The sequence below is a fragment of the Balaenoptera physalus genome (assembly GCF_965194825.1).
Source record: "Balaenoptera physalus genome assembly, chromosome: X".
Classification (NCBI taxonomy): domain Eukaryota; kingdom Metazoa; phylum Chordata; class Mammalia; order Artiodactyla; family Balaenopteridae; genus Balaenoptera; species Balaenoptera physalus.
In genome coordinates this window covers 28225633-28251488 of record NC_138903.1, presented here as the reverse complement: position 1 = coordinate 28251488, position 25856 = coordinate 28225633, and the positions used below count along the sequence as shown (strand labels likewise).

The 25856-nt window shown below is 39.4% G+C and overlaps 1 protein-coding gene across 7 annotated transcripts in view; it reads left to right on the top strand.

Annotated features, from left to right (window-relative positions):
• TAB3 (TGF-beta activated kinase 1 (MAP3K7) binding protein 3) overlaps window positions 1-25856 on the top strand; it is a 117327-nt gene that overhangs the window by 72105 nt on the left and 19366 nt on the right. For 5 of the 7 annotated variants that reach the window (XM_082446464.1, XM_082446463.1, XM_082446461.1 and 2 more), the window contains 4 exons: window positions 12644-12835; window positions 17539-19000; window positions 19882-20042; window positions 25759-25852. In XM_082446464.1, coding sequence (XP_082302590.1) covers window positions 12734-12835; window positions 17539-19000; window positions 19882-20042; window positions 25759-25852 — 1819 coding nt within the window. In that variant the 5' untranslated portion in view covers window positions 12644-12733. The remainder of the gene's footprint in view (window positions 1-12643; window positions 12836-17538; window positions 19001-19881; window positions 20043-25758; window positions 25853-25856) is intronic. The other 2 variants (XR_014258761.1, XM_082446466.1) reach the window with 2 other exon arrangements.

Genomic DNA, 25856 nt, shown 5'->3' with positions numbered 1-25856 from the left:
TGAGGCTTGATTTGTGACCCAAGATGTGATCTATCCTGGAGAATGTTCCATGCACACTTGAAAAGAAAGCATAATCTGCTGTTTTGGAGTGGAATGTCCTATAAATATCAATTAGATCTATCTGGTCTGTTGTGTCATTTAAAGCTTGTGTTCCCTTATTAATTTTCTGTTTGGATGATCTGTCCGTTCGTGTAAGTGAGGTGTTAAAGTCCCCCACTATTATTGTGTTACTGTCGAGTTCCTCTTTTATAGCTGTTAGCAGTTGCCTTATGTATTGAGGTGCTCCTATGTTGGGTGCATATATATTTATAATTGTTATATCTTCTTCTTGGATTGATCCCTTGATCATTATGTAGTGTCCTTCCTTGTCCTTGTAACATTCTTTATTTTAAGGTTTATTTTATCTGATATGAGTATTGCTACTCCAGCTTTCTTTTGATTTCCATTTGCATGGAATATCTTTTTCCATCCCCTCACTTTCAATCTGTATGTGCCCGTAGGTCTGAAGTGGTTCTCTTGTAGACAGCATATATATGTTTTTGTATCCATTCAGCCAGTCTGTGTCTTTTGGTTGGAGCATTTAATCCATTCACGTTTAAGGTAATTATCGATATGTATGTTCCTATTACCATTTTCTTAATTGTTATGGGTTTGTGTTTTAGGTTCTTTTCTTCTCTTGTGTCTCCCACTAAAGCATTCCTTTAGCATTTGCTGTGGTGCTGAATTCTCTTAGCTTTTGCTTGTCTTTAAACTTTTGATTTCTCCATCGAATGTGTATGAGATCCTTCCGGGGTATAGTAATCTTGGTTGTAGGTTCTTCCCTTTCATCACTTTAAATATGTCATGCCACTCTCTTCTGGCTTGTAGAGTTTCTGCTGAGAAATCAGCTGTTAACCTTATGGGAATTCCCCTGTATGTTATTTGTCGGTTTTCCCTTGTTGCTTTCAGTAAATTTTCTTTGTCTTTAATTTTTGCCCATTTGATTACTATGTGTCTCGGCCTGTTTCTCCTCGGGTTTATCCTGTATGGGACTCTCTGCACTTCCTGGACTTGGGTGTCTATTTTCTTTCCCATGTTAGGGAAGTATTCGACTATAATCTCTTCAAATATTTTCTCGGGTCCTTTTTCTCTCACTTCTCCTTCTGGGACCCCTATAATGTGAGTGTTGTTGCGTTTAATGTTGTCCCAGAGGTCTCTTAGGCTGTCTTCATTTCTTTTCATTCTTTTTTCTTTATTCTGTTCCTTGGCAGTGAATTCCACCATTCTGTTTTCCAGGTCACTTACCCGTTCTTCTGCCTCAGTTATTCTGCTATTGATTCCTTCTAGTGTATTTTTTATTTCAGGTATTGTATTGTTCATCTCTGTTTGTTTGTTCTTTAATTCTCGGTCTTTGTTAAACATTTCTTGCATCTTGCAACGTTTCTTGCCTCCATTCTTTTTCCGAGGTCCTGGATCATCTTTACTATCTTTATTGTGAATTCTTTTTCTGGAAGGTTTCCTATCTCCATTTAGTTGTTTTTCTGGGGTTTTAGCTTGTTCCTTCATCTGGTACATAGCCCTCTGCCTTTTCATCTTGTCTATCTTGCTGTGAATGTGGTTTTTGTTCCACAGGCTGCAGGATTGTAGTTCTTCTTGCTTCTGCTGTCTGCCCTCTGGTGGATGAGGCTATCTAAAAGGCTTGTGCAAGTTTCTTGATGGGAGGGACTGGTGGTAGGTAGAGCTCAGTAAATCTTTAATTCACTTGTCTGCTGATGGGTGGGGCTGGGTTCCCTCCCTGATGGTTGTTTGGCCTGAGGCGACCCAACACTGGAGCCTACTGGGCTCTTTGGTGGGGCTAATAACAGACTCTGGGAGGGCTCATGCCAAGGAGTACTTCCCAGAACTTCTGCTGCCAGTATCCTTGTCCTCACTGTGAGACACAGCCACCCCCCGCCTCTGCAGGAGACCGTCTGACACTAGCAGGTATGTCTGGTTCAGTCTCCCCCGGGGTCACTGCTCCTTCCCCTGGGTCCCGATGCACACACTGTTTTATGTGTGCCATCCAAGAGTGGAGTCTCTGTTTCCCCCAGTCTTGTCGAAGTCCTGCAGTCAAATCCCACTAGCCTTCAAAGGCTGATTCTGTAGGAATTCCTCCTCCTGTTGCCGGACCCCCAGGTTGGGAAGCCTGATGTGGGGCTCAGAACCTTCACTCCAGTGGGTAGAGTTCTGTGGTATAAGTGTTCTCTAGTTTGTGAGTCACCCACCCAGCAGTTATGGGATTTGATTTTATTGTGATTGCACCCCTCCTACCGTCTCATTGTGGCTTCTCCTTTGTCTTTGCATGTGGGGTATCTTTTTTGGTAAGTTCCAGTGTCTTCCTGTCAATGATTGTTCAGCAGTTAGTTGTGATTCCGGTGCTCTCGCAAGAGGGAGTGAGAGCACGTCCTTCTACTCTGCCATCTTGAACCAATCCCCCCAGGTTTTTTTGTTCTTCTATTTCTAATTCTTTTAGGTGGTAGGTTAGGTTGTTTATTTGAGATTTTTCTTGTTTTTTGAGGAAGGCCTGTATCCCTATGAACTTCCTTTAGGAACTGCTTTTGCTGTATCCCAAAGATTTTGTATGATTGTGTTTTTATTGTCATTTGTCTCAAGGTATTTTTTTTTAAATTATTTATTATTTTAATTTTTGGCTGTGTTGGGGCTTCGTTTCTGTGTGAGGGCTTTCTCCAGTTGCGGCGAGTGGGGGCCACTCTTCATCGCGGTGCGCGGGCCTCTCACTATCGCGGCCTCTCTTGTTGAGGAGCAGAGGCTCCAGACGCTCAGGCTCAGTAGTTGTGGCTCACGGGCTCAGTTGCTCCGTGGCATGTGGGATCTTCCCAGACCAGGGCTCGAACCCGTGTCCCCTGCATTGGCAGGCAGATTCTCAACCACTGCGCCACCAGGGAAGCCCTCAAGGTATTTTTTAATTTTGTTTTTCATTTCGTCATTGACTCACTGGTTTTTGTTTTAGGTATTTTTTAATTAATTTATTTATTTATTTTTGGCTGTGTTGGGTCTTCGTTGCTGTGCGCAGGCTTTCTCTAGTTGCAGCAAGTGGGGGCTACTCTTTGTTGCGGTGTGCAGGCTTCTCATTGCGGTGGCTTCTCTTTGTTGCAGAGCACGGGCTCTAGGCGTGTGGCTTCAGTAGTTGTGGTGTGTGGGCTCAGTAGTTGTGGCTCGTGGGCTTTAGAGCGCAGGCTCAGTAGTTGTGGTGCACCGGCTTAGTTGCTCTGCAGCATGTGGAATCTTCCCAGACCAGGGATCAAATCCGTGTCTCCTGCATTGGCAGGCAGATTCTTAACCACTGCACCATCAGGGAAGTCCTGACTCATTGGTTTTTTTAGTAGCATGTTGTTTAGTCTCCATGTAGTCTTTTTTTGGTCATTTCTTCTCTTGCGGTTTTTTTCTAGTTTCATGCCATTGTGGTCAGAGAAGATGCTTGAAGTAATTTCTATACTCTTAACTTTGTTGAGGTTAGTTTTGTGCCCTGGTATGTGCCCAGTCCTAGAGAATGTTCCATGTGCACTTGAAAAGAATGTGTATTCTGTTTTTTTGGATGTAATGTCCTGAAAATATCAATTAAGTCTAACTGTTGTATCATTTAGGACCTCTGTCGCCTTATTGATTTTTCTGTCTAGAAGACGTGTCCATTGATATGAGTGGGGTGTTAGTCTCCTACTATTACTGTATTCCCTTCAGTTTCTCCATTTATGTTTGTTAGTATTTGTTTTATGTGTTTGGGTGCTCCTATATTAGGTGCATATATGTTCACGAGTGTAAGATCCTCTTCTTTTGTTGATCCTTCTATCATTATGTAGTATCCTTCTTTATCTTTCTTTATGGCCTTTGTTTTCAAGTTTATTTTGTCTGATATGAGTATTGTGACTCCTGCTTTCTTGTCATTTCCGTTTGTATGAAATATTTTTCTTCATCCCCTCACTTTCAATCTCTGTGTCCTTTGCCCTAAGGTGGATCTCTTATAGGCAGCATATTGTAGGCTGCTGTTTTTTTAATCCAGTCTGCCACCCTATGTCTTTTGATTGGAGCATTCAGTCCTTTGACATTTAAGGTAATTATTGATACATATGTGTTTATTGCCATTTTAACCCTTGTTTTCCAGTGGATTCTACGTTTCTTCTTTGTTCCTTTCTTTTTCTTTCTGTTTTTCTTTTTGTGGTTTGATTTTTTGCTTGTGTTCTCTTCTTTTTGGTTTTTGTGAATCTACTGTATGTTTTTGATTTGTGGTTGCCCTGTTTTTCAGGTATGTTAATCCCTTCCTATATCTGCTTCTTTTCGATTGATAGTCATATAAGCTCAAACACATTCTAAGAAAAAAAAAAGAATCTACATTTTTTAACTCTCTTTCCCCACATTTTATGATTCTGATGTCCTTTTTTACATCTTCATGTTTACCCTTTTGCTGTTCCTTCTGTTTATCAACACTTTCACAAATAGGTTTTTTTTCCCCTTTTTGATCTGTATACTGGCTTATTTAAGTAATTCAGTTTCCAATTGTGATTTACTCCTTCCTAATATCTTCTTGCTTCTTTTCTATTCAGAGAAGACCTTTCATTATTTCTTTTAGAATAGGTTTAGTATTGCTGTATTCTTTTGGTTTTTGCTTGTCTGAGAAATTCTTTATCTCACCTCTTATTCTAAATGATAATCTTGGTGGGTAGAGTATTCTAGCTTGCAGATTTTTCTCTTTCAAGACTTTGAATATATTTTGCCACTCCCTTCTGGCCTGCGGTGTTTCTGTAGAGAAATCAGCTGATAGCCTTATGGGGGTTCCCTTGTGATTGACTCTTTGTTTTTCTCTTGCTGCCTTTAGAATCCTCTCTTGAACTTTGGCCATCTTTATTACAATATGTCTTGGTGTAGGTTTGTTTGGGTTCATCTTGTTTGAGAACCTCTGTGCTTCCTATAGCTGGATATCTGGTGCCTTCTTTAGGTTTGGGAAGTTTTCAGCCATCATTTCTTCAAATACATTTTCAATCCCCTTTTCTCTTTCTTCTCCTTTTGGAATCCCTATTATGCTTAGATTGGCATGTTTATGTTATCCCATAGGTCTCTTATATTGTTTTCTTTTTTTTCATTTGGCTTTCTGTGTGCTGTTTTGATTAATTTCCATTCTTCTATCTTCTAGATCGCTTATTCTTTCTCCTGCATTATTCATTCTGCTATTCGTTGCTTTTAGTTCAGCTTTTGTCTTGGAAGATGAATTTTCTAATTTTTCTTGGCTCCTTCTTATAGTTTCTAGGTCCTTTTTACAGTAATCTGCATTTCTGTTGATAGCCTTTCTTAATTCCTTTGGTATTTTTCTTACCTGTTTTTTTGAACTCAGTGTCTATTAGACTGAAGAGGACTGTTTCATTGTTTGTTCTTTCAGGGGAATTCTCTTGGTCTTTTAACTGGGAGTAGTTCCTCTGCTTCTTCATTTTGCTTATATTTCTCTTAGTCTATGAGTTTAGGAGAACAATTATCTACTGTAGTTTTGGAGGTCTATTTATATGTGGCAGTATCCCCGTGAAGCTTGTGTGGGTTTAATATTTTTCTGGCGTGAGGGCTGCTTTTGCTTTGGATGCTTGCTGTCTCTTTCCTCAGTATGTGCTAGCTGTTATTCCCTTGATGGGGGTGTGAAGGTGAGTGGCCTGCGCATGCTCCCAGGAATGCGGGGACAGTGGTTGGTGTCTGCTCACGGAATTCTCGGTAGTGGCAGCAATCAGCACCCACCTCTGGAGTCTGATGTGGCAGCGGTGGCTCGTGCCCACCCCAAAGCTTGTGCAGGCAGTGCCCTGTTGCCTGAGAGTACACACGGAGAAAGAAGCTCCTATGGTGGTCCTGCCCCTTTCCTTGCGTGCCCCCCAATAATAGCACCTTGCCTCTGTGGCAGGCCCAGTCTTCTTCCCATACTCCCTTGGTTGTGGCACATCACACCCTAGCCCTCTCAGGCTGTCTCCACACAGCCAACCTGAGTCCTCTCCCCAGGTCTGACCCCTGAAGTGCGAGCCTCAGCACTCAACCCCCGCCTGCCCCAGTGTACGAGCATCTCAGGCTGGGGAGTGCTGGGTGTTGGCACTGACCGTCTTTGCAGGTCTCACTCCGCTTTGCCTTCTGCAAACTGGTTTCTCCGCTCTCTTCTGAGGCTCCAAAGCTCCGCCTCTGTCCCAGATGATCTTCCCGCCAGTGAGGGGACTTCCCAATGTTTGGAAACATTTCCACTTTCACAGCTCCCTCCCAGGGGCTCAGGATCCCTCCTGATTCCTTTCTCTCTCTCTTTTGTTTTTTTTCTTTTTTAGTTTTGTCCTACTCAGTTACATGGAGATTTTCTTGTCCTTTTGGAAGTCTGAGGTCTTCTGCCAGAGTTTAGTAGATGTTCTGTGATAATCGTTCTGCACGTAGATGTATTTTTGGGAGAAGGTGAGATCCACGTCCTACTCCTCCGCCCATCTTGATCTGATCCCATCTTTTCATAATTTTCACGTTTCTAGATGTGGCCTTTTCTTTTTCTCTTAGAGAAGGCCCTTTAATGTTTCTTGTAAAGCTGGTTTGGTAGTACTGAACTCTTTTTTAGCTTTTGCTTGTCTGTAAAACTTTTGATCTCTCCATCAAACGTGAATGAGAGGCTTGCTGAGTAGAGTATTCTTGGTTGTAGGTTTTTCCCTTTCGTCACTTTAAATACATCATGCCACTTGCTTTTGGCCTGCAGAGTTTCTGCTGAAAAAACAGCTAATAGCTTTATTGGAGTTCCCTTGAATGTAACTTCTTGCTTTTTCCATGCTGCTTTTAATATTCTATCCTTGTCTTTGATTTTTGCCAGTTTAATTACATTGTGTCTTGGTGTGACCGCTGTGGGTTCATCCAGTTTGGGACTCTTTGCTTCCTGGATCTGGATATCTATTTCCTTTCCCAGGTTAGGGAAGTTTTCAGCTGTTATGTCTTCAAATATGTTCTCTGCCCCTTTCCCTCTGTCTTATCCTTCTGGGACCTTTATAATACGAATGTTAGTATGCTTCATGGTATCTTAGAAGTCCCTTAAACTGTTGTCATTTCGTTTTATTCTTTTTTTTTTTTTTATCTGTTCAGCTCAGTGATTTCCACTGCTCTGTCTTCTGGCTCGCTGATCCATTCCTCTGTATCATTTAGTCTACTATTGATTTCTTCTAGTGTATTTTTCATTTCAGTTACTGTAGTCTTCATTTCTGTTGGTGGTTCTTTATGTATTCTAACTCTTTGTTAAACTTCTCACTGTGTTCATCCATTCTTCTCCCGATTCTTTGATTAACTTTATGGTCAGTACCTTGAACTCTTTATCAGGTAGATGGTTTATTTCCACTTCATTTAGTTTTTCTTCTGGGGTTTTATCTTGTTCCTTTGATTGGAACATGTTGCTCTGTTGACTGCCATTTTTATTTCTATGTATCTGGTAGGTTTCCCAACCTTGGAGAAGTGGCCTTTTATAGGAGACAGCCTAAGTGTTCCAGCAGTGCACTCCCCTCTGGTTACCAGAGTTATTATTCTCTAGGGGTGTGGGCTGTGTGGGTCCTTCTGTTGTGGCAGGCTGACTATGTCATTTTGCTAGGTGTGGCTGGCTCCTGGTCTGGTTGGGCACCAGGTCCTGCTTTGTGCAGTGGTTGCCAGCTGCTGGTTGGGTGGGCCGGGTCATGAGGCAACTGGCTACAGAATCCCAGGTATCCTAGGGCTAGTGCTGGCTTACTGGTGGGCAGACCCATGTTCAGGGGTGGGTAGTTGTGGGGTCGGGGTTCCCAGATCTAGTGTCAGCCTGCTGGTAAGTAGGGCTGGTTCTTGACTCGACTGGCTGCGGGTTCTGTGGTGTCCAAAGCTGGTGCTGGCCCACTGGTGAGTGGGGCTGGATCCCAGTGTGGCTGGCTGAGGGGCTCAAGTTGTCTCAGAGCTGTTGTTGACCTGCTGGTGGGTGGGGAAGGGGCCTAGTGGGTCCTGTGGCTACTGCTGCTCTGTTGGTAGGTGGGGCTGCATCCCCACCTGGTTAGTTGCTTGGCCTGAGGCATCCCAGTACTGGTGCAGGGACTGTGTGGGATCCTGTGGCTCATAAGCTAGATGGAGGATTCCAAAGTGATGCTTGCCAACAACAGTGTCTATAAGATAGAACAAGCTCCCCAAAATGACTGCCACCAGTGTCTATGTCCCCAGCGTGAGTGCCAATTGCCTCCTGCCTCTCTGGGAGACTCTTCAAGGTCAGCAGGTGGGTCTGACCCAGGCTCCTTTCAAATTACTGTTTCTGCCCTGGTTTCTGGAGCGTGTGAGATTTTGTGTGTGCCCTTAAGAGTGGAGTCTCTGTTTCCCACTGCCCTTGGTTCTCCGGAAGGAAAGCCCTGCTGGCCTTCACAGTCAGATGTTCTGGTGGCTCGTCTTCCCAGTGCAGGATGCCAGGGCTGGGGAGCCCCATGTGGAGTTCAGACCCCTTGCTCCTTGGGGAGAACCTCTGCAGTTGTAATTCTCCTCCTATATGTGGGTTGCCCACCTGGGGGTTTGGGTCTTGAGTATACTGCAACTCTACCTCTTCTACTCATTTTGTTGTGGTTCTTTCTTTATATCTTTAGTTGTAGATCTTTTCTGGTAGATTCGTGACTTTCTTATCAATAGTTGCTCTGTAAATAGTTGTAATTTTGGTGTGCCCATGAGAGGAGGTGAGCTCAGGGCCTTCCTACTCTGCCATCTTGTTGTAAGTCCTTTCCCTTTGTGCTTTTGTAACTTGCTCCCTCTCTCTGTGCGCATGTGTGTGTGTGCATGTTTGTATATATGCACATATATACATACATTTGATTTTTTTTCCTGAACCATTTGAAAGTAAAGTTGCCCTTTACTCCTAAATGCTTCATTGCCTAATTCCTAAAAATAGGAATATTCTCGTATATAACCACAGCACAATTACCAAGTCAGTAAATTTATTAAATTCAATAAATTTAACATTGGTAGAATACTTTTCCTAATGTACCGTCCACATTTCAATTTTGTCAATTGATCCATTCATTTCTTTATAACATTTTCTCCATTTAGTATAGAATCCAGTCTGAGATCAGTCATTAGATTTAGTTGTCATGGTTCTAGTATCTCCTTTAATCTTTGATTTTTCTAGCCTTTGTCTTTTATGACATTGGCATTTTTTTAAGATGACATTTTCACCTTCCCACTCCCTGCTTTTTATTTTTAATAGAACATTTCTCATTTTGGTTTTGTCTTTTTTCATGAATAGTTTCAGATTACGTATTCCTAACTGGAATATTATAAAGTGATATATTCTTCTCACGGTATCACATCTGGAGGTGTGCGCTGTCCATCTGTCCCTCATTGGTGATGTTAATTTTGATTATCCAAGATGTTGTTTGATTTATCCACTACATAGTTAAATTTTCCCTTGCAGCTAATAAGCAGTTCTCTGGGGAGACACTTTAAGACCATTAATATAGCCTAACTTCATCCAAATTTCCCCCTAGATTTAGCATCCATTGATGATTCTTTACTGAAGTAGTCTGTACTGTGATGGCTGCAAAATGATGATTTTTCCAGCTGCAGCACTTCCTGCACACATTTACCAGTTGGATTCCACTAAGCAAAAGCCCTCCCTTCGCCTTTATTTGTGTATGTGTGTATTTAACTATTTATTATTGGGCCAAGGACTCATGGGTTCCGCTTTTCTACAGGTCTATAATTCATTACTGTCCTTAATTGTTTTGGTGCTCAAATTGTCACAGATTTGGTCAGTGGGAGCCTCTTCAAGCTGACTTTCAGGTCCTTGTAACAAGCTCCCATCATTCTTTGAGTACGTCCCCACTCTCTGGCATAACACATTCTAGGTGGAGCTACAGTTCTACATGTGAGACCTTCAGATACACAGGTGGCTCCAGTATAGTGTGTTTGGTGCTCCTGTGAGGATAAGCACAGCCTGCTGTGGAAGCATAGTGGAGGGTCCTTTAGCCCAGAGTAGGTGGAGGAGAGTTACGGCAGCCGGACTAAGTTGGGGGGTGGTGGTGACTGTCAGTGGAAGCCTCCTTAGAGGAGGACGTGCCACCAATACTGACATGTACGGTATCAGTATGGCTCGGAGAAGCAGTGGGAGGGAGGAAGATAGAAAAGTATCTCAGGCAGATGGAGGATCATGGGCTGATGCCCTGAGAGGAGGCAGTGTGGGACATCCATGCACAGGATCACACATAGCTCTGTTTGGTTGAGATTAGAAAACAGATACTCTGGCTGTGATGTGGGGGAAGGCAAGACCTGAGGTGGGAAGAGCAGCAGGAAGTTGCTGGTATAATGTTGATGAGAACAATATTCAGACATGCCCTGAATAATAGTAACTAGTGCTTCCTGACTTATTACTGTTTGCCTTTTAAATTTTACTACAACCCTACAATTACTTCCATTTTAAATATGAAGCTTCAAAGGCTTAAAAGTTGAGTATCTTTCCTAGATGCTACTAAATGGCAGAACCAGGGTGCACACCATCACCCATTTGTTTTAATATTCTTGTTTAGTTGGTTGTGCAAGAATGGGAAGTCAAGGAGCACACTCTGGTTTCTGGTTTTGTTAACTGAGTGAATAGTAGTAACATTCATAGAGAGAACACAGTGTTTGGGGAAGGATTGTGGCAAGGAGTTCCCTTTTGTACATATTGACTAATGTCTTTGGGTTTATCCAGATGGTGCTGTGTGTAGGCAGTAGACTCTATGTGTCTGGAGTCTTAAGAGAGAGCATGCATGGTGCTTAATAGTAATTTGGGAATCATCAGCCTTTAAATGTTTTTGAAACCTTAGTAGTGGACGTCATCACTGGGCACAAGGATGTAGAATGAGAAGAGGCGGCGGCTTAGGGCCCAAACCAGGCAAACATTAATGTGACAAGAGAGGTGGGAAGAAACCAGGCTAGTGTGATGTCATAGAGGCTGAAAAAAGGAAGGAATGATCTGTAGTGTCAGATGCTGCAAAGGTCAAGGGGCATAGGAACCAGAAGATAAATCCTCTGAATTTAGCAGCAGAGAGATGAAGAGAGTATTTCAGTGGAACAGTGATTTGAGCCAGATTAGAGCAGACTAAGGAATGCATTGCAGGGAGCAGAATTGTATACGGAGGCCAGAAAGCCTATATATGTATGTGCGTATTGCAAGTTATCTTTATTCTTTTCCCATATTTTGATTTTTCTTTAGATTCACTAGATATCCTCCATGTTGATGTTGGAAGTCACTAAAGCAGTCCCTAATAGCTATTTTTACCTGTGGTTAGGCAGAGTCTTATCCATAGGGGCTTTGTTGCCACCTTGTAGACACAAAGAGTGTAATTACTCTTGACAGTCTTGGCTTAGAAGGAAGAAAAGAGAGAGCTCGATGCCCAGTAAAAGTCAAGAGATTGCATGCAAAATGAAATTCCCTGCTTATAATGAAAGTCAAATTTGAGATTACATGGTATTTATTTTTTAATTATAAAGCAGCAAAAGTAATTCAGTATTTTCCTGCAGCATTTTAAGGTTTTAAAATATTCTCTGTAGTTCTGTACATTGCCCCAGGTAATGGTATTATTTAAAGTTTCAGGGCCTGTTTGCAAGAGACGGATTTGGTGTGGGATAACCCTCCCTTATTGTGTGTGGTTTAGACTTGCATCTTAAAATCATGATTTCCGTGCATCTTATGAAGATGCAGGTGTTTACTTCTCAGTCTTAAAAATATTTTACCATCTCATGAGTGATCACAGTAGAAGTATTATGAGATTATATGGTATACACTGTACATTTTTTCCCCTTATAAAAATGGGAGCGATAGATTAAAAAATGGGTCAGTTAATTGATCCTTGATGGTGCCACTTGATTTATGATTTCATTATTACTTCACTAGCTGCCTTTATTTATATGGGTGCTTAACTTGACTAATACCAGTGAGATTGGGGGTCACTTGCCTCTACTCAAACTGTGCCCCCAAATCCTGGCATCTTTGCACCTGTGCCAGTTGCACCAGAACTAGGTGAAACCTTAGCTAGGCAAGTCTGGCTACTGATGGACCACTAGCATCATCTTTGAAAACAAAGGATTCTGCATTTCCATTTTTGTTTGCCCAGTAGTTTCATTTAGACATTGGGTTTGCTTTACTCAGACTTCAAATTCAAGCCTTTTGGCTTCAAAGTAGAGGGAGAATGTAAGGCAAACAGGACATGTGTGGTTTGTGGTGTTATTATCAATTCCTGTTGCCTGATTTTACTACTTCAGACATCAAAATGATTATCCCACTTTAGAGGAGTGATGTGATGGCCCTTAGGAAAACATGAGTGATTATACATAAGTAGGATTTCTCAAGACTTAGAAAAATATGGTTGCCAAATAATAATACTCTGTATTTTTAATCTAGCTGCTGCTTTTTTCATTTTTGAAGCATTAAAATGGAACTGAAGGTTTGGGAATTTTGTTGTTGTTGTTTTTAAACCAGTGATTAAGCTATATATTACATCAGAAAAATCTTTGGCTAAGTAGAATTTGTCCATTTTCCAACTTTAGAATTTGGTATACTTATTTTAGATTGCTCATTTTAATGTGCTGATGGTTTCTATTTGAATAAAGTGAAATATGTAATTAAATTTAACCATACTTTAATTTCTTTTAATAGAAAATGACTACAGTATTGGAAGATCATTACTATTGGAAGACCGATTAGCATCCATTTCATAAGAGAAGCTTGACCACCATTTGCTCTGGCATGGCGCAAAACAGTCCACAGCTTGATATGCAGGTTCTCCATGACCTCCGACAACGTTTCCCTGAGATTCCGGAGGGTGTGGTGTCTCAGTGCATGTTACAGGTAGATTACCCACCAATGATAGTGATATTAAGTTACAGTTTTCCTTATTAGAGGTGACTCTGTGTTGTAGTGACTAGAACTCAGTTAAGTTTTCTTGTTTATGTTGGGGGAACATTTAGAGCAGGATTTCTCAACCTTGGCACTGTCGACATTTTGGGCTGGATGTATTGTTGGTTGTGGGGTCTGCCTTGTGCACTGTAGGATGTTTAGTAGCATCCCTGGCTTCCACCCGCTAAATGCCATTAGTATCCCTGCAGTTGTGACAACCAAAAATGTCTCCATGGGAGACAAAATCTCCATGTTCCATGGGAGGCGCAGTCTCCCCCATTGAGAACCAGTGATTTAGAGAAAAGAATAAAGGCATGTAGCAAAAAGAAAGATTCTTCATGCATTTCACTTCTTAAATTTTGGGGGTTGTGTCATCAGTCCCCAAATCCTTAGAATTGAATTCTGAATTTCAAATTTATCATTATAATTTCTTAAACTATATACTTTTTTAGCCTACTTTTTAAAGTTTTTAGAAAGTTCCCTCCCTTTCTTACTGTTTTTTTAGTTAGTAAATGCTTACTAATATCTAATTTTAAGTGGAAGGCTACTTTCTTTAGTTTAATCACATTACTTTTGTCTTGTTGTCTTCTATTGAAATAAATCTTTCATCTCTGATAGAACGTGTCTTCCCACTTAAGGAGCCACAGAGAAATAGGCCTAACACTCCCCCTGTTGAGTTTTGCATCATCCTTCACAGAATCGCAGTATGTTTTGAGTTACAGCATTTCCCTAGTTGGTTGACTTCTGGGAGCAGTATTTCTATCCTGCCCACTGGACTTCCTTACACAATCAGTTCAAACTCTATGTTACTGCATAATATGCAAGCTCTCCCTTACAGTGTGAGCTGCTCAGGATATAATGTAAACCTATATATAGTTGACGTTAATTGCAAATAGAGACTCATAGATCAGTGGTGGTAACAGAGGTGCTTCCTTTGTTTGCAAGCCCTTCTACTAGGTCTCGTTTTTGTGTTATAGCTTGTCTTTATTTTTTCTAACATAACATTTCCAGTCTGAATTTCCACTCTTTACTTTAGCCCCATTTTGGTCTCTGGTAGAGCAAAGGTACTTCCCACTGGAGTGAAAACCCTTCTAGTTTAAACCAACTTCCTAGCAGTTACCTTCCTAACTTATTCTAGGGCCCCACCTTGTTTTTTTAATTTAATTTTATTTAGCCCTTTATTTTTTCAAGGCTTATTGTCTTCGTTTTACTAAATTGAAAGAATGGAACTTTAAATTCAACTCAGTGAACATTTGTTGATAACTTACATTGTCCTAAGTCTTTTACTTTTTTGTTCCTTTGGGATTAATATTGTTTATCAGTATGGACACTTATCACCTGCTGGCTCTGGAAAGTTTCTCTTTTTGCATTAAAATATATAAGACTCAGTAGTTTGCCTTGTTTTCCCTTTTTAAAAAAATATTTATTTATTTATTTATTTATTTGTATGTATGTATGGCTGTGTTGGGTCTTCGTTTCTGTGCGAGGGCTTTCTCTAGTTGCGGCGAGCGGGGGCCACTCTTCATCGCGGTGCACGGGCCTCTCACTATCACGGCCTCTCTTGTTGCAGAGCACAGGCTCCAGACGCGCAGGCTCAGTAATTGTGGCTCACGGGCCTAGTTGCTCCGCGGCATGTGGGATCCTCCCAGACCAGGGCTCGAACCCGTGTCCCCTGCATTGGCAGGCAGATTCTCAACCACTGCACCACCAGGGAAGCCCCTGTTTTTCCTTTTAATTGAAGTATAGTTGATTTACAATGTTGTGTTAGTTTCAGGTGTACAGCAAAGTGATTCAGTTATACATAGACATATATCCATTCTTTTTCAGATTCTTTTCCATTATAGGTTATTACAAGATTTTGAATACAGTATAGTTCCCTGTGCTATACAGTAGGTCCTTGTTTATCTATTTATCCCAAACTCTTAATTTATCCTTCCCTCCCTCTCGAGTAGTTTGCATTTAATACACAAGCTTTAAAGCCTCTCTCTAGGTTATCATCCCCCAGTTTAGGACCAGATTTTAGGGATATGATGCTTTATTGGCTCAGTCCTTTCATGAGTGTTCACATATGTCTTCTTAAAACTTCTGACCTCTTTATCCAGCTAAACAATTTTTATTTCTTTATTCTTCATATTTACTGTTTGATAAATTTTTTATCCTTTTTTTTTTCTTTTTAAGACATTTAGCAGGTCAGATATGACATTTGAATCTATTGTGGTGGTATTTTTAAAATACTTCCATAAAGATAATACTTAAATATCTTGTATTTGTGTCTTTAAATTTTTCTTCCTAAGAAAATGTACTCAGCTTGTCACTGTAGACATACATTTGAATAGGCTGACAACTCCAACTTTGCATCATTTAAATTTGTATCTTTTTTGTGGCAGTACTAATTAGGCAACCTAATTCAATGTAGAAAACATGAAATTTTAGTATAATTAATAAAAATGTCAAATAGTAAAGTGTTACTGCTTAGGTTTCAAATAAAACTCTAGTTTTTGTTCTCCTTTTAATCCATAGGTTTATTAAAAAACTTGAAGGAGCTAATAATTTTTTTTTTCCCCTTCAGATATCTGTCAGTGACATTGTCTTGTTGGCAATCAATTTGAATCCTTTGGCTCCAAATTTGCTTAGTATCTAGCAATATCTGTCTTCTATCTTAATATCTGTCTTCCTTCCCTTCATCAGCATGGTTTCAAGCAGGATAAGAAAAAGCCCAAACTTAACTTGTTTTCTTATATTTCAACAATTACTTTTTTCTTTGGCTCAGAAAGTATTTTAAAAAGTATTTGAATTTTTGTATCAAAAGTTTTATATAAGGAGGGCTTCCCTGGTGGCACAGTGGTTGGGAGTCTGCCTGCCAATGCAGGGGACACGGGTTCGAGCCCTGGTTTGGGAGGATCCCACATGCCGCGGAGCAACTAGGCCCATGAGCCACAACTACTGAGCCTGCGCGTCTGGAGCCTGTGCTCCACAACAAGAGAGGCCACGACAGTGAGAGGCCCGTGCACCGCGATGAAGAGTGGCCCCCGCTCGCCGCGACTGGAGAAGGCCCTCGCACAGAAACGAAGACCCAACACAACCAAAAAGAAATAAATAAATAAGCCTACACCTTTAAAAAAAAAAGTTTTATATAAGGAGAAGGATAAAAGTTGTTGTGGAGTTTTTGATAAAGCCAATTCTTTGAATTTCTGAGAATTCATTTTACAAAGGTTTGCTTGACTGAATTTTCTTTTACTTCCTAAAGTTTCAGTATAGTAATGTACTTTTGGCCTAACATCCTGTCCCTTGAAATTACTGTGTTATAGTAGAAAGAGCACTGGGAGTCAGAAGACCAAGAATCTAGAACTGGCTCTCCAGTTAACTAGTTAAGCGCTTGTTGTCAAGTCATGTAACTTCCCAGGCGTCTCTTTGCTCATCTGTAAATGAGTTGAGTTGGAGTAGATGGGAACCCTAAGAGTTCTCTCAGCTCTAAAATTAAAACATTTGATGTCCTGTTTTACATTTAGCTTTATTTGGTTCTCAGCAGAAGTGAAGTGTTTGCTTTCATTTTTTATATAAAATGTACTTTTCCCTAGAATATAGTTATATGCGTATATGTGCATATCGGTATATATATTTATGAAATACGGAGAAGGTCATGATAATTGAGAAACTTCAATAGATTATCTCAAAGGCAATGAATAATTGTGTTTTAGGCAAATAAAATAGTTCTGAATTCTGTATTTTAATGGAAAACTATCTTATAGTACCTTAAAATTTTCAAAAGAGGAAACCTTTTATTAGTTTGATTACTGTCAATTGGAACATCTAAAATGTCAGTTTGCTGTTTACCATCTTTGTGTGTGTATATAATTCAAACAATTGAAATCTTTAAAAGATTTTGGAAGTTTACCAAGCTACGTTTGAGCAGGTAAAAACTTTTGAGACTGTGGGAGTGTGAATGAATTTCATTAAGGCAGTCAAGACCTGGTTTTGTGTTAAATTACCATAACTTGGCAAAGTCATGGGAGCATAATTCAAAAAGTGGTTTTGTTTTTATACTGATATCTTTTTTTAACTTAATCTTTCATAATGAAACAGACAGTTGAAGTTAGATAGGGTTAACGTTGGTTAAACGGAAAGTAAAGGCTGCTCTAGAATTTTTGTTGTTTTGAGTCTTTAGGAATTTTATTATAACTTCTTTCTGTTTGGGGTTTCATTACCTTTTGAAAACTAACGCATGGTTATTTTCATGTTTATCAGTTTAAATATTAATGATGGATATTACTTATATATTACAGCAAGTGTGGTGAATCCAAGATTAGCCCAGCATTTTAATTTGTTGAGATGCAACAAGTGTAAGATGAGTCCTGGATTTGGAGTCAGAAAAGTTGGGGTTGAGTCCCAATGTTCATTAGTAGGTACTTTACATTTCTGTAGCAGTAGCGGTAGCGGTAGCACTAGTTACGTGAGCTAAATGGCTGTAAAATAATATGGATTGTTTGGGATCTCCTTTTCAGGGTCGATGATCATAAAGCTTTTTGTGTTTAAAATACTGTTCTCTACTTATTCTATGACAATTATATTTACATAATTCTGTGGCAAAGCTTGACTTCCCACTATTAGGATTTGTCCATTTTGCCAATGTTATTTTTACCATTTCTTCCCCCTAGAACAACAACAATCTTGAAGCCTGTTGCCGAGCGCTTTCCCAGGAGAGTAGCAAATACTTATATATGGAATACCACAGTCCAGATGACAACAGGATGAATAGAAATCGCCTTTTGCATATTAACCTGGGTATTCATTCTCCTAGTAGCTACCACCCAGGAGACGGAGTGCAACTTAACGGTGGTCGAACACTGGTACATAGCTCAAGTGATGGACATATTGATCCACAGCATGCAGCAGGCAAACAGCTGATATGTTTAGTTCAGGAACCACACTCAGCTCCAGCTGTTGTCGCTGCTACTCCCAACTACAATCCATTTTTTATGAATGAACAGAACAGAAGTGCAGCTACTCCTCCTTCACAGCCACCTCAACAGCCATCTTCCATTCAAACAGGAATGAATCCATCTGCTATGCAAGGGCCTTCACCACCACCACCGCCACCTCCTTCATACATGCACATACCTCGGTATAGTACAAATCCAATTACTGTTACAGTATCCCAGAACCTCCCTTCTGGACAGACTGTACCAAGAGCTTTACAAATTCTTCCACAAATTCCAAGCAATCTTTATGGGTCTCCTGGTTCTATCTATATTAGACAGACATCTCAGAGTTCATCAGGAAGACAAACTCCTCAGAGTACGCCATGGCAGTCCTCACCACAGGGCCCAGTGCCTCATTATAGCCAGCGTCCTTTACCTGTTTATCCACATCAACAGAACTATCAACCTTCTCAGTATTCTCCCAAACAACAGCAGATCCCTCAACCTGCTTACCATTCACCACCACCTTCTCAATGTCCTTCACCCTTCAGCTCTCCACAGCATCAAGTACAACCATCCCAGCTGGGCCACCCTAGTTCCCATGTCTTCATGCCACCGAGTCCTTCAACTACTCCACCCCATCCATATCAACAAGGACCTCCTAGCTATCAGAAACAGGGAAGTCATTCAGTAGCCTATCTCCCATATACACCATCTAGCTTACCCAAAGGATCCATGAAGAAGATAGAAATTACAGTCGAACCCTCTCAGAGATCTGGGACAGCAATTAATAGGAGTCCTTCACCTATCAGTAATCAGCCGTCTCCACGGAATCAGCACTCATTGTACACAGCCAGCACGCCACCTTCAAGTTCTCCTTCAAGAGGGATATCCAGTCAACCAAAACCTCCATTTAGTGTCAATCCTGTGTATATTACATATACACAGCCAACTGGACCTTCTTGCGCTCCATCACCGTCTCCTCGGATGATACCAAACCCAACTACAGTTTTTAAAATTACTGTAGGCCGAGCAACAACTGAAAATCTTTTAAATTTAGTGGACCAAGAGGAACGTTCTGCAGCCCCAGAACCTATTCAGCCCATTTCAGTGATACCAGGCTCTGGGGGAGAAAAGGGAAGCCATAAATATCAGAGAAGTTCTAGTTCTGGATCAGATGACTATGCCTATACACAAGGTAATTTTACCCCTTTTTTGAAATTTAATCTTTGTGGTGAGGTGGCAATCTCCTGTTCAAAATAAAATAATTTATATTAGCTGTTTAATTTTAATTAAATATTTAGTATTTATTAAATATTGGGCACTATAGCATTGCTATTAAGAATAGGGTTAGTGCTTCAGAATCATCTACAGACTTTGCTTTAAAATATAAAAATACAGGCATGATAATAGTGACCTAAAAGACTTCTTTTTTAGGAAGAACATTCATTGGGAGAAAAATATAGACAAGTGAAATCAATACTGTCAAAAATACAAACTACAGAGTGGGAAAAAAAGATTCATAGAGGGTGGAGTAAAGTTTACCAAGGTGAAAAATTTGAATATTTTCTAAGAGGATGGCCTGAAGGGTGTAATATTTATAAGTAATATATATTTACAAAAAGTGGGATTGGTAATGAAGAACATTATTGGATTAGTTCACAGTGGACCTAACTAAATATAAGGAGAATAGAGTATTTTAAAAGTTTGTTTCAAGATATGTGATAATTTAGTATTCTTTCAGTGTATAAGAAGGGAAGTAATTATTGTAATTCAATATGCCTGGTTTTGAGCCTGTTTAAAACGCACACAGGTATAGTTAAAGAGAATCTTGGGGAAATGAAGGACAGTAGAACAAGAGGAATGTGTAGATGGTGTCATTTTGGCAGAAGTTACAAGAGCTAAATTAAAGCAGATTTGAAGGCAGAATAGCATTAGAAAGACATGAGAGTAAATGTCACCTGAAGTTGAATGACAGGGTTCTTTACAGGTATTTCATACATTAGCAATGCATATAGAAATTTCCCAGTCACTTGTTCAATGTTACTTTCTGCAATGACTTTATCTGTAATGCTATAGCCTTGCTGTTACATCAGCGAGCAAGGATGGAGAGGTTAGCAAAGCAATTGAAACTTGAGAAAGAGGAGCTAGAGCAATTGAAGGCTGAAGTTAACAGTATGGAGCATGACCTGATGCAGAGACGGCTCAGAAGGGTCAGCTGCACCACTGCGATCCCAACGGTAAGTACGATCTATTAGGATGCATGGATAGGAAGGTGGACATGTTGGCTGTCCAGGCTGTTTGTTTTTCTTTTAGGTTCTGTTCCTGGCACAGTTTTGGTTTTGTTTCTGTTTTTTAAACAATGGATGAAGGACTTCTGCCTTCTGTTCTCATCAAAATAATTTGATGCTTTATTTTTTTTTCTTGTGTGAATTCCATAGACTCATCACTGTTTTCAAACACTGACAGTTATAATCAAGGTAAAGCACCTCATTCACTGTAAATTGCTTTCTGTTCGAATAGAAATGAAAAGTACACCTTGACCAAATATCTTATACATTGTTCTCATGTATTCATTTATTCTTTTAAGCATATTGTATATATATTTTTCAAACATTTAAAAGTTATTTTTCTAAGTACATTAATGCGCATGAGTTAGATCAAGATGAATATGCATTTTGGGAAAGTGTTGACTATAGAATATTTTAAAGCAGAGCAATTTTGTTAGTGTAAATAATTGTCGAAACTAAGATAATAGTATTAACAGCGGTCCTAACAGGAACTGCTCTCATGAAAAGATTCGGTAATATATTTTTAACATGTTGGTTAATATTTGTGAGTTCTAAAGTTCTTTAAAAATTCCGAAAAATTTGAAACAAGTGTCCTAAAATCCTGTGACATCACAAGCTTTCTGTGATCCAACCTATCATTTCATCTTTCAACATTCATTCGTTCAACAAGCATTTTTTTTTACAGTTTATGAATGTGGTCCTATGCTAGGAGCTTAGTGTATACCTGCTAGTGGGAGAAATAGACCCATCAATAGATAACTGTAATACAGTATGGTAAGTGCTGTGTCTGCTCACGGGTAATGAGAGAACTCATACATCAGCTAGTTTATCCGTGTATACTCAGTACACTTTGCTCTCTCACATTATGCTCCTGCTGGAGTGGTCTTCTGAAGCTCTGTGTGTATAAATGCTGTCTGTTCTTCAGGGCTCAACTTAATCTCTACTTTTTCATGGAGCCATTCCTCATGTTCTTACCGTCTCTTAACTAAGGGTAATCTCTTTCTCAGAGTGCACAAGTTTAGAGAAGTTAGTGTATATGTCAGGCCTCTTGCAGACAGGATGTCTGCAGCTATGCCCTCATAGAGAAGTTTTTAACTGAAGTTCGTGGCTTCAAAGGAGATCCGTGAGTCCCTGAAATTATATGCAGAGTTTCATATGTGTGTTTATATGGGAAGCAGGTCTATAGCTTTCATCTGATTTTTATAAGGTTATTAGAACTCACCTTTTTCCCCTTAATAACTGTATGAAAATCAGTATTACAGCATAACCTAAAAATACTAAACAGTACAGTATTGCTATGTAGGCATAGAGGAAAGGGGAAGGCATTTTAGAAGGGAAAAAGAGCATGAGGTAATGAAGGCTTGAAGTCAAGACAGACTTTAAGGAGTCTTTACAGTTCCCTCACTTAAGCTGAGATTTCTGATGTCTTAACAGGTTAATGTGCATAGGTAGAATAGTGGAGGTGTTTGAACTGTATTCTGCTGGTAATGGGGAACCAGTGGAAGTTTTTGAGAAGTTAACTGTTGAGAAAAAGGCCTATTTAATAATGTAATGAAATTTTTTCTAGTATTGACTAAATACCTAAGTATAGTCAATATCAGAAGTGAGAAGGAAGGGTTTTAATTACTTAAGACACATGGAAAATTACAAAGCTATCTTTAACTGAAAGATGATACTAATGTAAATCACATCTGTGCCTCATTTTTTTCCCCACTCGAAATCTTAATTATATCCTCTGATTGGGGGAGATATTGAAGAACATAACCCAAATGGGAATCCACCAGTGGTGGGTGGGCACTTCGGAGTCCTTTAGGTACTTGTAGAGTATAAACAAATTTTCTTAGCATAGAAGTCATTTCTCTAAAATAACCATATAAACTTTGTTTAGCAACTTCTTGCTGTATAATAATCCCTGCTAAAGCCCTATTGATTTCTTTGTTGTTGTTGGAAGTAGAGAATTGTCTTATGTAGCATAGATCAGTGCTTAAAAAAAAAAACAGATTTTACACGAGAGCTTTTATTGATGAGACTTCTTTAGAAAAAGAGGGAAGTTAGTCAAACTGCTGCCCTACGCTATAATTTATTTTTTAACTTTTTGTTATAGAGAACTTCAAACATACATAAAATAAGCAGAATAGTATAGTGAACTCCTGTGTAGCCATCACCCAGCTTCAGAGATTAGTGGCTCATGTGGGTGATAATATCTGAGAGGTGAGAAATTTGAGTGTGTGATTCCCATGTGTTTCCACTGCCAGACCTAGAGTAAAATAGAAGACTAATAGGAATGCGTGGCTGAAGAACAGTTATACGTGGTGGTTATGATCTGGGCTCTCAATGCAGGTGTGAATTTGAATCCTACTTGTTTCTGCTCCTTCTGTGTCACTCATGTATCCTTGGATAAGCAACTTCCTTTATGCTTGTTTTCTGGGGAGTACCCATCTCATGGGATTTTTGTTAGAATGAAGTAAGATAATATACATTAAACAATGTATTAAACAATTTATACAATGCCCAACAGTAAATGTTGTTTACAAGATACTGGAGAAATCTGCTTTAGGTATGTATATACATAACACAAATCTGAAATATTCTGAAAAAACTTGATTTCCTTTTAACTTTAGGAACATGTATAACAAGGGTATATATTATGTAGAAAATTAATTAAGAAATAAAGCATTTAGTCATAATTCCCTTTTTGTTCATAGAGGCTCATTCGTGGCACCATGATGTAGTTGAAAGGGTGCCTACATAGGCTCTGGAGCCAGAGTAACTCCTTACTCACTGGTTCTAACGTCTCTGTATCTGATTTTCCCTATCTATAAAAGGGAATCATAAGAGGTATATTTTAATATTACTGTCAAGATAAAGAGGCAGTATATGTAAAGTGCCTGGTGTGAAGTGGGTGCTCAATAAATGGGTATCACTATCATTGTCCCACTCGTGTAGGATTATACAAGAGAATTAACTTTTTTGCTGCTAAGCACATATTGCCTCCTTTACGTTTCAAACTAATTTCTTACCAAGTAGTGTATTAAAAAATTGGTTAGAAACCTGTGTGCCTCATGAAACTGAAATGCAGGTTTGTGACCAGCTATATGTGCAGTTGCAGATGCTTAGAGGAGCAGTGAAATAACCTTTCCAAGGAGGGCAGAAGTGAAGGATGCATAACGGCCGTCATTTTTCTCAGTCTCCTATTTGCAAAGCATTGTATTAAATGCTGTGGGAGATGTCATCTCTTAACAACATCTGTATGTGAAAAGACATACATATATCTGTCTATGAACCTGTACGTGTGTGCGTGTGTGCGTGTGTGTGTGTGAGAGAGAGAGAGAAAAGATAATGTAAGACAGTAAATCAGAAGTGCTGGCCAACTAAATGGTAGTGATATTAAGTACTTTCAGAGTTCTGAGATAGAAATGTTAGTTTTTGCTAGTAGTGTTCAAAGATGGGACACTTTCATGGAGAAGGGGGAAATTTAAGTTATACCTTGAAGGAAAAATAAGATTTTAATAATCGGAGAGCTTCCAATTACTCCCTCCCACAAGTTTTTCCCCTTCATTCATCTTGTCCTGATTAATTGGGTTTTTGGACCAACCCACAATCCCAGATGCGTAATTGGGGCCAAACTGTGAAAGAACATTAGTGGTCTTCAACCTTGGTCTCTTTGAGACAACTTCTTAAACTGATGGAACAGGTGACTCAAGGTATTTCTGCCACCTTTTGGAAAAAAGCTTAGAATTTTCTACTTGGCAATGTCAGATATAAAACATCTTGGTACTTTACAAACAAGTCTAAATTATACACAACCAATCTTGAAACCCCCTCCCCCATGAAAATACAGTATACTTTTGGACAAATGGTAGTAATGTTTCAGAAACAGCTTTTTTCCCCTCAATCAGAAGCTATGAAGATGGACATAGGAATCTTACAGATAAACTCTTAGTTTTAGTGAGTTCCAGTGGTTCTACTGTCTTTGGAAATGAGCGTGTTGACGAGAGTTTTTTTGTTGTTATAAGCACATGTATAATAGCCTCTTGAGTATAAAGTGTATTATAATATTTCCATACTTAGTTACAGAGCTTCACTATTCAGGACCGCTGTGGCTGAAACATTCCCTTCCCCCCGCAAATACATAGGAAGGATTTGCTCCTTTAGGTACTTGACTTTCCCAGTGATTCTACAAAGAAAAGAATAGGTTCTTTCACATATTCCTAGGAAGACAGACAGCATCACTCTTTGAAACCCTTGACCAAGTGCTTTATCTTTAATATAAATGCTCAGATGTGTTTTAAACTTTTAATATTTAATTACAAGGTGTAAACATTTTGCATGTTGACATCACATGGTTTGCCCCTAGGAAGGAGAAAAGAAAAGCAATCCCTAATAAATATTTCTCAATGACTTTTTTGTTCCCCTAGCATTCTGAGGGATTGTAGCTCTTATTATATTCTGCCTGTTATATCATTTTAAAAACTTTTGACACCTGCTAATTTAATGGGCATTCCCAGTTATTCTGATAACATGTCCTAACAGCATAATATCTTGCATTATTGGTAATTAAAATAACCCATTTTGCTTATTTTTCATCACTTCTGTATTTAGTTTTTAGCAAAACAACATGTTTTTATCAGAATAGGATTTTATTGTCTTCCTATCATAGCAGATATTTATCTTTTACTTCATGTAGTTGAAATCACCTGAGTAACTGGGTTAATAGCTGTGCTGTGCTGAAAGATTCAGTACCCATGCCTCTGGAGTCTAAACTCTATTTTTTACTGTACATATATGTAAATAGTAAGGAAATTCAGAATCTCAAGGGAAGTAGCGGCTTCCAAAAAGCTTTATTTAACTGAAAAATAGGGCTCTCTTCACATTTCAGAGTCTCATGTATGCCCCTGAAAGACCTAGGGAGTAGGCTGGGCTGGAAAGGTCAAGGCAGAAGGAAACAGAGTTGGAGGAAGAATGGAATCCATTTGTTTCTGAAATTTTCATGTACTAGGTTAATAGCTTCCTTTGATCTAGAAAAAAAGACAAAAAGATTTCTATATAAGTTTATATAGAAGACCTCTGTATAAATCCTGGCTTTATCAATTATGTTTCTTATAACCTTGGGAAAATTATATAACTTCTTTGTGCCTCAGCTTTCTCATGTATAAATTGGGGGTGATAGCAGTACTTACCTGGGAAGATTGTTTTGAGGAAAGAATGAGAGAATTCTGGTGAACATAGTGCCTGACAATTAATAAGCATTAATTAAAATTAGTACTGTTGTAATTTTTACCAGCCTTGACGAGACTAAAATCGTGGACATTGCTTGTTTAAAAGGTTGATTCTTAGTTTCCCTTACCATGAAAACGTAGAAGTAAAATATTCTCAATGCTTTGTGATTAAAATATGGTAGTATTTGTATGAGAGAACATAGTGTAGTATTATAGCCCCCCCACATTATATGCAGATTTTGTTTATATGTGGCCATATTGATGTCACCACTTTACCTGACTATTCCTTGAAAAACATACAGGACTTCTTAAACATGCCCTCTAATGGATTAGGGCCATTTTCTTGGTAATAACCAGTCAGAACGATTAACGTGAATAGCAGTTCTTAAATGTTGGGCTTGATAATGACTTTCCCACAATTGCTATTTTGGGTCCTTTCTTACTAGCCTGAGGAAATGACAAGATTGAGAAGCATGAACAGACAACTCCAGATAAATGTTGACTGTACACTGAAAGAAGTTGACCTCCTTCAATCTAGAGGTAT